The sequence below is a fragment of the Lolium perenne genome, chromosome 1, assembly GCF_019359855.2.
Source record: "Lolium perenne isolate Kyuss_39 chromosome 1, Kyuss_2.0, whole genome shotgun sequence".
In the NCBI taxonomy this organism is placed as follows: domain Eukaryota; kingdom Viridiplantae; phylum Streptophyta; class Magnoliopsida; order Poales; family Poaceae; genus Lolium; species Lolium perenne.
This window is the reverse complement of record NC_067244.2, coordinates 137,841,484-137,854,831: the sequence shown is the minus strand read 5'-3', so window position 1 is coordinate 137,854,831 and position 13,348 is coordinate 137,841,484. Positions and strand designations below refer to the sequence as shown.

The following is a 13,348-nucleotide window of genomic DNA, read 5'->3' as shown; positions in this document are numbered from 1 at the left end:
GGCTAGTTACCTTGAACCTCTGGGTCCCGATCCTTCCTCGGACGTTGGACATATATATATCCAGCATCAGTACGTGACGGGGACTTTCAGCAGGTAGACCATGGATAAACACACGCGACCGGCCGGCCGCCATGCGTGGATGACAGCATGCATGCAGCTGAAGGGCATGAAAGAAACTCCATGGGTAAACAAACGCGGCCGGCCGGCCGGCCGCCGTGTATATATACCCGGTAGCTGTAGTACACATACCGTGAAAAATCTACCTGGTGGTGACTGGTGAGTTAATTGGAGTAGACCCTGAATAATTGAGAGGATGCGCCTAGGGAACTAGACGAGACTAACATAGGTGGCATGCAAATCCTCGCAAAAATCGACTATATATCGACGCCCGCTGGAGTGTCAGGTCGGATAAACGGCTTTCGGCAGCAATGCCCTAGCTCGTACCTCAACTGAATCGTGGAGTACTGAACAGGCGAGACCTCACGTGGGAGGTCTATATATGCCGACCGGGTCGGCATGGACGGGATACCGCACACCCCTCCGACCCGGCCGCTGTTAACTGGGCCACGGCCCATGAGGTAAATGTTTTTTTTTTCTTTTTCTATTTTCAATTCTGCATCCCCTCAAAAAAAGATTACAATTCTGCATTAAAAAACTAACGTTTTTCTGTTTTCAAATTTTGTTCAAATTTTCTGTATATAGATTTTAGAAATGAACGATTTCATTTTTTTCAAAATTCAAAAACCCGTTCAAAATTTGGAATTTGATTAAAATCAGAAAATCATTCAAAATTCAAAATTTATTCGAAAAATCAGAAATCGTTCAAATTATGAAAAATTGTTCAAAACTATAAATTCATTCAAATTTTAAAATGTTCAAATTTTAAAATTCTTCAAACTTAAAAATTGTTCAAAGTTTGAAATTCGTTCAAATTTCGAAATGAACATTCTTCATTTTGAACATTTTTTCAAACTTGAACAATTTTCAAATTTCAGAAAATTATTTTTAATCAGAAAAATAAAACAAGAAAAAAAGAAACATAGTAAAATAAAACAAAAAGGAAAAGAGAAAAGAAAAACCGAAAACCCGAAAAACCAACAACAAACAGAAAAACCAATAGACGTTATATGGGCTAGGCCCATGCACCGTAGAGGGTGTGCGGCTCGGTGTATAGGATTTGCCATATAGGATTTGCCACCTCACGTAGCTGTCTACGTGCAGTCGTGCGTCTAAGCGTGGTAGTGTCAATGGTACATTTAGGCCTGTGAACTAGTTAGCTCTTTGGGCTGGGCCCATGAGGCCGCCAATCTCTTTTTTTTTTTGGCGAATTCTGCCAATCTCTCTCTAATGGCTGAGAACTAACGACAATTTTGTGCGGGACTCGTGAGCGACAGCTCACGGATTTTCACCGTTCCAACGGGCTTTACTTCAAATGTGGAGATCGTTCTTTTTAAAACGGAGGCAAAAGTAATTAAGAAGATAGTGTCTGCGTGTTCGACTAATGAACAATATAGATTTAAATGGACTGCACTGTCTACTCTAGGGCTTGTACTTATATATTCTTTTTAAAACGGAGGCAAAAGTAATTAAGAAGACAGTGCTTAGTTTTTAGGAGAAAACCGAGTGAAAACCTACAACAAGAGGATCAAGCCCACATAAACGACGCACCCACTCACGACCAAGCCTAAGAAAGACCAATAAATAGGGCCGCAACCACTCTAGCCAACACAAGTGACCACAGGACGACATGAACGAACTCCAAACACGACACTCCAACATCACGTTGACCAACATAGGTCATGACATTGGACATACCCATCAATCTATTGCGGATCTAGGGGTAGGCAACAACCAAGGTAGCGAGAAAATCGCAAACCTCTAGACCGACGACACCTAAGGGCACCGTTGACAACAGTCCCGAGTTATCAACCACATCACCAATAGGAACCACATGCCTACTGGACTCAAGTGAGATTGAGTCAACGTTGTTAACAACACCACTCTTCTGAATGGCAAGCGTTTGACTCGGCGGAGAAGCCACAATCGAAATCTTGTGAGAGTTGGACCTCACTTCCTTGACGGAAAGAGGCGTAACCACACAACCACTCAACTCCATGAGCTCGGGCACCATAGATGTATCACCACACAACTCATGTAGTTCTGGCATGATCTCAACCACCGATGACTTCTTCTCAACGGAGTCAAGAGGAAACAAATCATGCACGGTGGCGAGGTCCTGACCACAAGAAGAGCACGTCTCCGCCGGCTCCAACGGAACACCAACGCATGCCAACATCAACTTGAGAGTTGGCACGTCTTCATGAAGGGGGCGACACGCCTCCTCAACGCGGTTAGCAACCAACTGAGCGAGCTCCAAGCGGAGCAAAGAAAACTGACACTGAAGGCGAGAGTGGAAACATGCATTGACCTTGAAATTCTCGCAACACCTTGCAGAGGGCCCTAGAAGCGATGTTGAAGGTGGCGACGAGCCGCACACGACCTCAGCCCAACTCAGGGATGCCGAGGGACGACGAGCCTAGGCAGACGGAGAGCAGCTCCGCTGACAAGGAGAACGCGCGTCCGGAGAACAAGCACAGGCGTCCGGAGAGCAAGAATGAGCGGCAGGAAAGCGCGCACGGAAGAAATGCTCCCGATGCTAGGACGACGACAATGGATGCATCTGAAGGGCTCACGACATGTGTTGACCTGGTGGTCACGATCGAGGCACCGAAAACATCTCCCCCGAGCCCAACGCTTAAAGGCGAGACTACGCTCGAGCCCTTCCATCCGAAGCAAAGGCGATGGCTCGCGGCCAGGGTGGCCGCCCCGACCCACCTGCACCCAGTCTTCGTCATCTCCAAGAACTTCAGCAGCAGGGCTCCGTTGGTGCCTCCTCAACATGGCACACATCATCGGTGCCACGGACCGAGGTGAAAACAATGCCATCGGAGGAGGCGCCAAGCCAACTCTTCATCATCATCGTCCTCGTCAGAGCCCAATGAAGCAGTCCAAAGCAAGCTCGGGGCCGGCATCGCATCACCGACGGGAAGTGGCACCTCGGCAGGGTCACCCAAGGCAACCGCCGACAATGACAGCAGGGTCACAAAGCAGCCCGTCGGAAGTGCAAGGACCAGTTAGAGGAGACGACGCCATTGCCATCCTATGGCGGTGGCAAGGAAATCTCGCCTTCGCCTTGTGCCGCCCCACACAGGTCACCAACCCCGTGCACGGGATGCTGAAAATTTTCACCAACTCCGAGCACATTGCAGCTGAAGTGATAGCAGTGGCGGATGGTAGCAGCCCTGCCGTGGTGGTTTGGACAAGCTTGTCGATGAACATGGCACCGGAGCATGGAAGCAGTGATGAATCTTCTGCCAACGGAGAGGCCGCCGACGCAGAGGGCTAGGGCAGGGAGCTGATGACCGTCTGGAGCGGTCCCTGGTCGAAGGAGACCATGACGGGGGGATCCGAAGCGGCGGGCGACGGTGCTTGAGCTGGCGTCTTCGGGGCCTTGCGGAGGAGGGTGCGCTTCATCAACCGCCCATGAATGGCTGGGTCGAACATGCGGGAGATGAGGACGGTCGTGGCATGCTCGGCCGCAGAGGGGAGCGAGGCCATGATGGCCGCCAGTCGGGGCTTAGGGAGCACAAACGCGTCGAGGTGGGGCGGAAGCTCCGGGCGCGGCAGTGCCGCGGCAACAGCCGAAACAGCTGCTACATGCCGCCCATGCCCATCAGACTTCCCACCATGGGCATTAGCTTCGTTCGGACGAGCATGAATGGTGGCAGCCTTGACCCCAGGAAGAGGCGCCGGACTTCAAGAGAGGTGGAAGATGGCGCGAAGGGGACCCAGATCTGGTTGCGGTTATTGGAGAGGATGCCAGTGAAAGGAGATCAGGCCGGCAGCGGCGCTCCTTCGCCTGGAAACGCCATGGTCGCGAGAGCCACTCCAAAATAGTCAAGAACCATGTTCCAGATAGGGCTAGAACTATGAAGGTTAGATATCCGAGGACAGGCTAGGTAGATTGGTTTCTAGCGGGACTCTGCTCGAGTGTGGCGTTTTGAAGGCTGAGCTACATGTAGGTCTTTATTTTTAAAGATTCAAAACTCATATTTCAAAGTTTCAAAAAAATTTAAAACAAAATTCTATAAGTAGCCAATGATATATGTTACAAATGGTGCAAAATCTCAATGCAAACTGATTGGTATTATAGGCTACACGAAATTGACAAAATCTGATAAAATTAGTAGTCTTGGAAATGTGTACTATTCACTATAAATTTGTAAGAATTTGTCATTTTTGTGTAGCCTAAAATCTTATATTTACTAATTGGAGACTCCCTACAAACCTCCATGTTAATCCCTGGGATTAGCAATCCCCGTCCATCCAATTAACCGCTGATGGGATATGTAGCCGTCGGATGAGTTATGTGTCCCGCGATGGTAGGCTGTCCTTTCTCTCTCCTATGATCTACCAAATCTAAACAATCTCTCAATCTCCACGCCCTGTGCATGCTACTTAGACCCTGCCCGGCGGCCGGTGATTCGCGTGTCTACCCAGCCCGGCGACGGCGAGCAGCGTAGTGTGCAATTCAGGTTTGCTCGATATACAACAGTCTAGCGATGCTAAAGATTCAAGGGCAACATATACCGGACTACCAGCGCACTCCAAGGGTTGATATGCTCCCTCAAATCATGATGTTTCGTCCATAGTTAAGCAACCTAGCTAGCAAGCTGACTATTCCTTCAATTATCTTGCCGGTGAAAGCAATCTGAAGAAAAGATCAGCAGATGATCACGCATGTACATAACGAGTAGAAAAATTCCAGCGCAGGCCCTGCAGGTACGTCGAGCAGTGCCTTCTTCCACCTATAAATTCAGCATAAAATCTATTGGTTAGGGCAGGTCCTGCACCGGCGCCGGCCACATATTGCTTACCATCACGCACAGTGGCAATTTCTAGGTAAGCGGCGATGGCCGAGCCACCATGACAGTTGATTCGTCCAGCCATATGCCATGCGGTTGGATGGTTCCCCTACTCGGATCTGACACCATTGCCACAAATTTCAGGCGACGTGATTTCTATTTTTGTCAGATCCATGTGTTTGGTTTGGTACAAAACAGGCTATCTACAAGTGAGAGATTGTAAAACACATGGCAGCCACTATTTATTAATTAATCAGAGCATTATTCATCCGGCTTAATTGGTCTTTCCAGGCGTTTGATTGATGTAAGAATTGTAGTGTATTTCTTCTCCCTAGCCCCTGTAATTGCTTGCACTTTTAGTTCTGAAGCATTAAAATTAATTGAATTATTATCATATCTCTATTTATTTGTGGATCTTCTTACTCTGTATGCTATGATTTAGAAACATAAAAGCAGGGTGATCTATGGGTGTTACTAAAGACCAACATGAAACGGGGGAATCATGTGTGCTTATTGGTGAATATGTTTTTTTCAACTGATGCTAGAAATTGCATTGTGTTATCCTGCTACTTCGTTTCTTAATTGTTCTCGGCTTAGTGAATTTATTTTTACCATTGTCTCGCTTCTGCTCAGCACTTCCTCACTGTGGAGATCGGTGTGACCTTAATTATTGGCTCCAAAAGATCCATATGTATGCCACTCAAACAATGCACAGTGAAATGTTGAATTAAAGTTTTGACTGAATGCAGAGAACGTCACCAAGGTAGCATATATACCGGCGATTTGGTGGTGAATTCCGAGAGATTCACCATCTACTATTATTCAGCAAGTAAGGCATAACTACGATTTAATACCATCTCTTCCAGTATGAATTACAATTAGTGAGATTTGCTTGCAAAAGGTGGTTCTTGACAATTTGCTTGCATGTTTTGTTGCTTACAACCGAAATATGCTCTAGGTCTCAAAATCGATTTTCTTATACTTACAGTTTCCTAACATACAAAAACATATACATCATAGTCAGAAGAACGGTCCAGCTCTTGAAGGTGATTAGTATGAACTCTCAAAGTATCTGCTTATATAGTGACTAGCATGATAGATCTACCTAGATTCCCACAGGAAAATCACTATATGTTCTACCACTTCTATACAAACAAGGATGTAGCTTGATGATTTTTATTCTTACTTCTGTTATGTACTATTTCCACTTTTTGGCTCTAATCAATTGTGAAGTGCTGATAATTTAGGATCAATTAAATTGTCTAAACTGAACCATGTAGATATTCAGCTAATAGAGCGCTGAAGTTACCTTTTTTAGAGGAAAAATTGGAACTGCCAGTTTCTATCACTGTGTCCTATAAGGCAAACCTTTTGATTAGGAATGAGTGGACTAAAGCGGCGGATTGCTAAATCCGGTAGTGTACAATTTTTTTTGTACCGAGGGTTCGAATCCCTCTTCTTCCGCTCCTTCAGATCATTTTGGACTTTAAAATTGGAAGGAAATCTGACTCCCGGATTTGCTCATAGATAAATGTACGAAGCAAATCCAATTGGTAAGGAAGTATAAAAAATTGAATTTTTACTCGTACCCAGGATTCGTTTATATTATTTGATATCTTTTAATTATGAACATGCCCTACTTATAATGATGTATTCCTATTTTCTATTTCGGGCCAAAGCATTCCTCTTTTCCGTTTGAGATTCTCATTGCACATGGTATAGTTAATTTACTTCTAATAGATAAACTAGGTGCAAAGAGTAGATCATTTAGTGTGCAGAAGAGCTTAGAATGATTAGTTATGATACTGAAGTTGACGTACTCAAGTTAGTTGTTGGTCCACGTCCTTGATGCAAGTAGTACATGTATATTGATAGTGTTTGTCCATGTAATCATGCGGGAAAATCCAAGAAGAGTGCAATATGAAATCCTAAACCGCAAATCGTCGAGGTATATGAATTAAGAAACATAAATCTGTATGGGAAATATTTGCAAGAATATAAATATATCCTTATTCCCGTATTGACTACATATCAAAATTATCATATGTTTTACAAAAAAATCGATAGTTTAAAGTTATGTTCATTCTATCAATTCTTAAAATTTAATAAATATCTATTAAATTTATATATTGTCTCCTTATTCCAATATAGCTAGCCCGTGCAGCAGCACGGGTTAATGACTAGTATATAGTAGTTTGTATTGAGATTATACATCATTGTAGTATACATCGTTGGCTACCTCTGAAATTTTAATTCGAATTTTTCAAAATTATGAAATATAAATTTGGAGTGTTTGAAAATAAAGAGATACATGTAGCTCGGCGTTCGTTTGAAGTTTTCCGACTCTGCTGCCGCTCTTTCGCCACCGGCATCAGATACACAGACGAACGAAGTGAGCGAGGGACTTGCAGAAATCGAGCCAAATACTAAAAAAAAAAAACTTGCTAAAAACCGCCAACAGTTTCTGTCGCTGAACTTGTAAATGGCCCGGCGCACCCGCCAAACACCGAGCGATGAACATGATTTGCCGGGCTAACAGGATGGTTGAAAGCATCCTGGGCCTGCGTGTATCCCGGATGTATCTTGTGGAGAGCACAGGACAGTCGCAGTTAGATGGCCTTATTTATACTCGAAAACCGGCCCCTTTGAGCTTGGACGGCGGAAAAAAATCCTATGAGACCGGGTCTAACACCCCAACAGGATAGACCCATCCCAGGAGATGACACCTGTACGCTATAATCTCAGAGCACTCAATTCCACTTACCGATTCGTTTCACCTCTTGCTCTACTATTTCCCGATTCCACTCAATTCAACGTACCGATTCGTCAAAAAAAATGTGCCGATTCGTTTCGGCTCTTAGCTCTGCTATTCCCGATTTTACTTCTCTCTGATTTTGTCGCTCGCGCACTCCTTCATTCCCGTGTTGGTTCCAGTATTCTAACCATATCACTTAGATAACATAGAGCTTGATTGAGTTGCCGGCGGCCGTGCGACTGTGCAGACAGGCAAAACCATACTTCCCAGTGGTGACAACGGAGGCAGCTACGAGGCAACTCGGCAAGTCGGCGATGTATCTGATGTCGACGGAGCAGCTGGCCGGCGCGGTGGTTGCACGCCGGCAGCTAGGCGACGCCATTTTCCGAATGCTTGTGTTGATGAATTGGATACTCCTATAGTAATCTTTTCTGAATGCTTGCGTTGATGGAAAAGCAGAGACGTTCAGATAATGTATATCAGGATGTACGACTCTCAAGTATATATCAAATCATCTAAAGTGTTTAGTACTCATTGTCAGTATAGAAGTGGAATGTGTGGAGTGAGACATACTGTTTCTGCAAGTAACTGACTTTGTAATGCAAAAGGCACAGAAGGATTTCAAAAGCTTGAGAAGACATATATGTTCAGCTCGTCAATCTTAGTTGGGCTGAACATGTACTGAAAATTGTTGTTTACATGTCTTGATAAGAAAATACAATAAAAAAAGGTAAAGACACACAGGAGCTCCGTCCTATTGCATTTCCCCCCAGGTTGTTTCAGATCTGGCCGATGCATGACTAAAACATGTGTGACCCATCAAACCTTGTTGTACTAGTGCCTTCACTGAAATTCAGTCGCCGACTAGTGGATGGTGTTGTGCTATACCCATGAGTTTGAAGTAATAGACTTGTAAATTCTCCTTGGATAGGTGGAGCAAGAAATGGATAATCACCAAATGTCATGGCTGCAGCTGAGGATGGAGCTACATCATTAAAATAAGCAGCCGAGTGCACCGACCCCTGATGAAATAAAGAGGGAGAAAATAAGTTACATATTCAGGCAAAACTGGAATGTAGTACATATATTTTCTGATAAGCTTACAGTAAATTCTGAAGGTCCACCGGAATGTATAAATTCTGAAGGTCTAGCTACATGTATTGGCAATTCCATAGTATGTGACAGTTTTGTATTTCCTGTACCTTCCCCTGCATCATGTTTTTCCGTGTATATATGCATCTATGAAATCAGACATAGTAAATTATTTAGAGCTAGATAAATAAGTAGAAGATATACCTTTCTTTTTTCCACCCTTAGTTTTTCCTTTCTTTGGTCCCTCAAGTGGATCTTTTGATCGCTTCTTTGATGGACCTTTTTTACGTACAGGAGCTTGAATTGACACCACTGTATTGTCCGCATCTTCATTAAATTCGGTGTCACATTCTACGTCCTCGTTATCCTCCAAGCTCACCTTACTAAGTAAGTCACATGCTTCAGAAGCCAACTTATCAATACCCTCGTCAAGGTGTCGAAGAACCTCCTTTGAAGGTTTACACTTCAATGCAAGAGATATCATCTTTCGAGATACATGTGCAAAGAGGAATTCTAAGCTTTCATTTCCCCTTGGCTTAGAAGTAAAGATATCTTGTTTTGCATATTTTGTCCATCTGTTCAGTATGTATTGGCTTGGCAAGGTGATAATATTGCAAGAAGTGAACACTTTGTGAGCGTGCTTGCATAGGATACCTACAAGATTCAAATAAGCTCATAATGTAGATCTAAGAAGCTCATAATTGAAAAAGTGATGTACAGAGCATTTATGCATACCTACACATCCATACAACTTGCATGAACAAGATATATCCAATGTTGTTGGGTTAAAAACCACTATGGCTTCTTTGTCCTCACGAAAAAAAGATGTGACTTTGTAAGTGTTAGTTGTAGTTTCACTCGACAGCAGAGTGCATGATAAAGTAAACTGCCTCTGGAATTCTTCTTCAAAAAAAGAATATAGTGTCCGTGTGTATGATGCAGCTGCTGCCTTCAACAAAGGATGTCTACGTATGCAGAGAACTGGATCTGAATGACGAGACTTAAAGTCTTCATACTTCTCCTTCCGGCGAAGCCGAACAGCACACTTGTCAACTTTTTCTAGCAATTCCGAAAGCGAGAGTCTTCCACGAAATGTTTTCTTGAAGACATTGTTCATCCCTTCACTCCTCTGGGTTGATGTCATGTCTCCACTAAATGAATCTCGCCTATAAACAGTTGCCCACTTCTCACGAAACTTGAACATATTATTAATCCAAGAATTCTCCTGAAGGTTGTATTTAGCCAACAAAGCATGCCATTTCATCTCAAAATGTGGCACTGACCTATCTTCATATACACACTCTTTGAGTTCTGGAAGAAATAGTGGAGTGTTGGCGATAACATGACTGAGATGCTTAGCTGCATTCTGGTACAAATGCCATAAACAAAGACGGTGGATTGTGATTGTAAATACATTTCCAATTGCCTTTATAATTGCAGCACACTGATCAGTAAAAATGGTTTCTGGCTCCTTGCCGGACATTGCTTGCAGGAAGGTCCTAAAAAGCCACTCAAAAGACTCTGTACTTTCGTTGAATATCAATGCTGCACCAAAAAGAATGGTCTGCTTGTGATGGTTAACACCGAGAAGCGGAGCAAAGGGCATATTAAACTTATTTGTTGAAAATGTGGTATCAAAAGACACAACATCTCCGAAGGAAGAATAATCCATTATTGATTGTCCATCTGCCCAGAAGAAATTAGCTATCCTACCATCCTCTTTATCTAAATCCACTGCATAAAAGAATGAAGGGTCTTCAGCTTGTTTGTTCTTCAAATACTCCAAAAGAGTTTGTGCATCTTTGGTTTCTAAATACTTCATGCGCTCAGTTCTTATGTAATTATTGGAATCCATTTCTAAGAAAGGCACATTTTCAGCTCCACCACACCATTCTTCATAAAAGTTGTATATTTCAGATGGTCGAATTCCGGCAGTTCGCATTTGGTTGATCATATGCTTATCAGCATCTATCAGCTGTCGTTGGGACCTTAGCATGTGTGACTTGTCTGGAGTCACCATAGGATGGTTGTGTTCAAGGATAACTTTCTGAATATTCCAAATGCCCTCTCGAGTGATACGGAACTGAACACGAGCCTTGCAAGACGTCCTGGTAACAGCTTGTTCTTTCCTGGTCTCATGTGTGCAATGTTTATCCTTTACACCATCCTTACTGCAAACTAAATATCTGGCAGATATACTATCATCTGCTCTAGTTTTTTTGTGTGTCCACCTGATACTAAATCCTTTCATTTTGGCATATGCATTATAGAACTTGTATGCCTCTTCTTCAGACTGAAAACACATTCCTTCTACTGGCACATTCTGACATGAAGATGCATTTGGATGATCCTGCGAAACACATGGAATACACCAATACCATCATCCAACTAGTATAGTTACTTCACAAAATTCAATACATGTTTTCTATACCTCTATGCTGTATGTCTTACCTTAGTCGGACAATTTCCATCTATTGTATAACCATCAGCGAACTCTAAGTCAGGATGATGATTTAGCATGTTGCTTGTGCCATTGTCTTTCCTCGGTACCATAGGCTCACGGCTGCACTCACCCATCGCCGTATTTGTCAATTCATGATTCACAATGTCAGCATGTCTGGTCGCCTCCAGCCCATGTCCAGTTGTGCGATTCATATGCATAGTCTGAACAAATGACATCTGTTCTTCTTGACTTTGGAACTGCATAGCCTTCAAGATTACCAAAATTATTTATTTCATCTGAGAACTAATGCTACAGAGTTTAATCTAGCATCACTTTACTAAAACCAACACCAACTTAGCAACAGACTATGGAGATGCATAGATACATATCTTATGTATTCTTTTCATACTGACCATAAGAGGAGTAGTCCTTGACAGATAGGGCCCTGCGATCGGCATTTGCATGGCCTGTGTGGAGTTTGCCGCCATGACCGGTGTAGAATTTACGGCCATGACCGGCGGCGGCCTTATTGAGCAGCTCGGTGCATCTTCTCGCGTCGCCATCGTCGACGAGAAAGTGTTGTACTGTCCCACGTCGGCACTGCCAACAAGGTCTGGCCGTACGGCCGCCATGAACGAGAGATGAGGTCAGAAAGAGAAGCCCTAAGTTCGCAGTTTACCTCTGATATTTTGCAACCGTTTCATGGAATCATAGATTATTAGATGGAAATTAAGGCTGAGAATCAGGAATAACTCACCCGGAATTAAAACTAATTGGAGAGTGCTTTGAGATTGTAACGTACAGGTGTCATCTCCTGGGATGGGTCTATCCTGTTGGGGTGTTAGACCCGGTCTCATAGGATTTTTTTCCTGCCATCTCAAAGCTCGCGTCGTCTAGAAATCCCCGATGTGGCAGACGACGAGGTGCACGCACCTCCCCTGTCTCGGGATAGCATCGAAACCTGCAAAACGCACAGTACATCTTCCCTGCCCTACCACTGAAGTACTGAACCGGTAGTGCAATCTGTGTTGACCAACGACCACTGCCACGCATAGAAAGATCTGGTAGTGCCATCGCATCCGCTGTCTTGGCATGGCATACAGAGTATTTTTTCGTAACCGCGCGGTTAAAAATGGAAAACACTTATCATCGGGCGACTCTTCGGGAGCTGCTTTCTCCGTTTCACTCAAACAGTGTTTGCCGATTTCTGTACTCCTACGCATGCAGGATTAGCGCAACGAGGGCATGAGCAATGGTGGCATACACAACCAGCTGTTTCATGTAAAAAAGTTGTCAGAAGTAACATGGTCAATTTTATATCTCCAATAAAAGTCTTAAGGAGGAGGCTGCCTCCTCATCCGAACCTATTTTGTACCACCCGAACCTAGTTAAAGGTGTGAGGCAGTAGCTCTAGGGCAGTGCATTGGGCATGCCCTGAGCACTACAAGTACTGGGGCCGAACCAGTACATGCAGACTAGGCCAGCGACCGTGCAGCTACTGTTTTGCTACTCACATACATGCCCACTTGCATGTCAATATTTGCTATGCGCACACATGACTACATTTAAGGTTTTTAATTATTTTGAAATTATTTAGCAGGAAAATAATTCCGATCAGCTGACCGATCAAGCGTAGAAAATTGGCCGTTGGTTCTATGCAGAGACGCCGCCGACCACACAAATCTTCCTTCCTTGTCTCGTTATCCGAATCCCATCGACGGAAGCTACAAGCGCGCCGCCCAAGCTCCTTCCCCGACGAGCGTGTCACTCCTACTCCTCCCCCAGCGAGTGCCACTGCTCCTCCAAGCAAGTGCTCCCTTTACTCCCCATCCAGCTGCGCCCTACCCCTCCCTAGGCGATCGTGTTTTGCATACCTTATTGCCCGATAGCGCAACACCCTGACCCACACGTACCACTATTGCGGTGTTGATGCCGATGTTGTTGTTAGCGTGGGTGGTATGGCTGGAGATGGTCAAGGAGGTATGGGGCATGGGTACTGTCAATTTTTTGTTGTTTTTATTCTTAATTATTGTTGTAAGTACATTGCGGATTTGTTGTAAAGATATTTTTAGCATGTGAAATTTTGTCTTTCTGTTAACATTGTTGTTAGCTATTGTTGTAAACACCCAAATT

General features: G+C 44.0%; 1 protein-coding gene across 1 annotated transcript; it reads right to left on the bottom strand.

Annotated features, from left to right (window-relative positions):
- Positions 1-3,402: 3,402 nt before the first annotated feature.
- On the bottom strand, positions 3,403-11,077 carry LOC139833056 (protein FAR1-RELATED SEQUENCE 5-like). Its single transcript, XM_071823181.1, has 5 exons — positions 9,508-11,077; positions 8,977-9,426; positions 8,785-8,888; positions 8,569-8,702; positions 3,403-3,814 (listed from the first exon to the last, which is right to left on the bottom strand). The coding sequence occupies exons 1-5, from the start codon at positions 11,075-11,077 to the stop codon at positions 3,403-3,405; spliced, it is 2,670 nt and encodes an 889-aa protein (XP_071679282.1).
- Positions 11,078-13,348: the final 2,271 nt, after the last annotated feature.

Coding starts and splice junctions, on each gene's coding strand:
- LOC139833056 (XM_071823181.1), bottom strand. CDS start 11,077: ATGTGTTTTCAGTCTGAAGAAGAGGCATACAAGTTCTATAATGCATAT. Junction 9,427..9,507: donor CAAGTTGTATGGATGTGTAG/GTATGCATAAAT, acceptor TGAATCTTGTAG/GTATCCTATGCAAGCACGCT. Junction 8,889..8,976: donor TAAGGGTGGAAAAAAGAAAG/GTATATCTTCTA, acceptor AACATGATGCAG/GGGAAGGTACAGGAAATACA.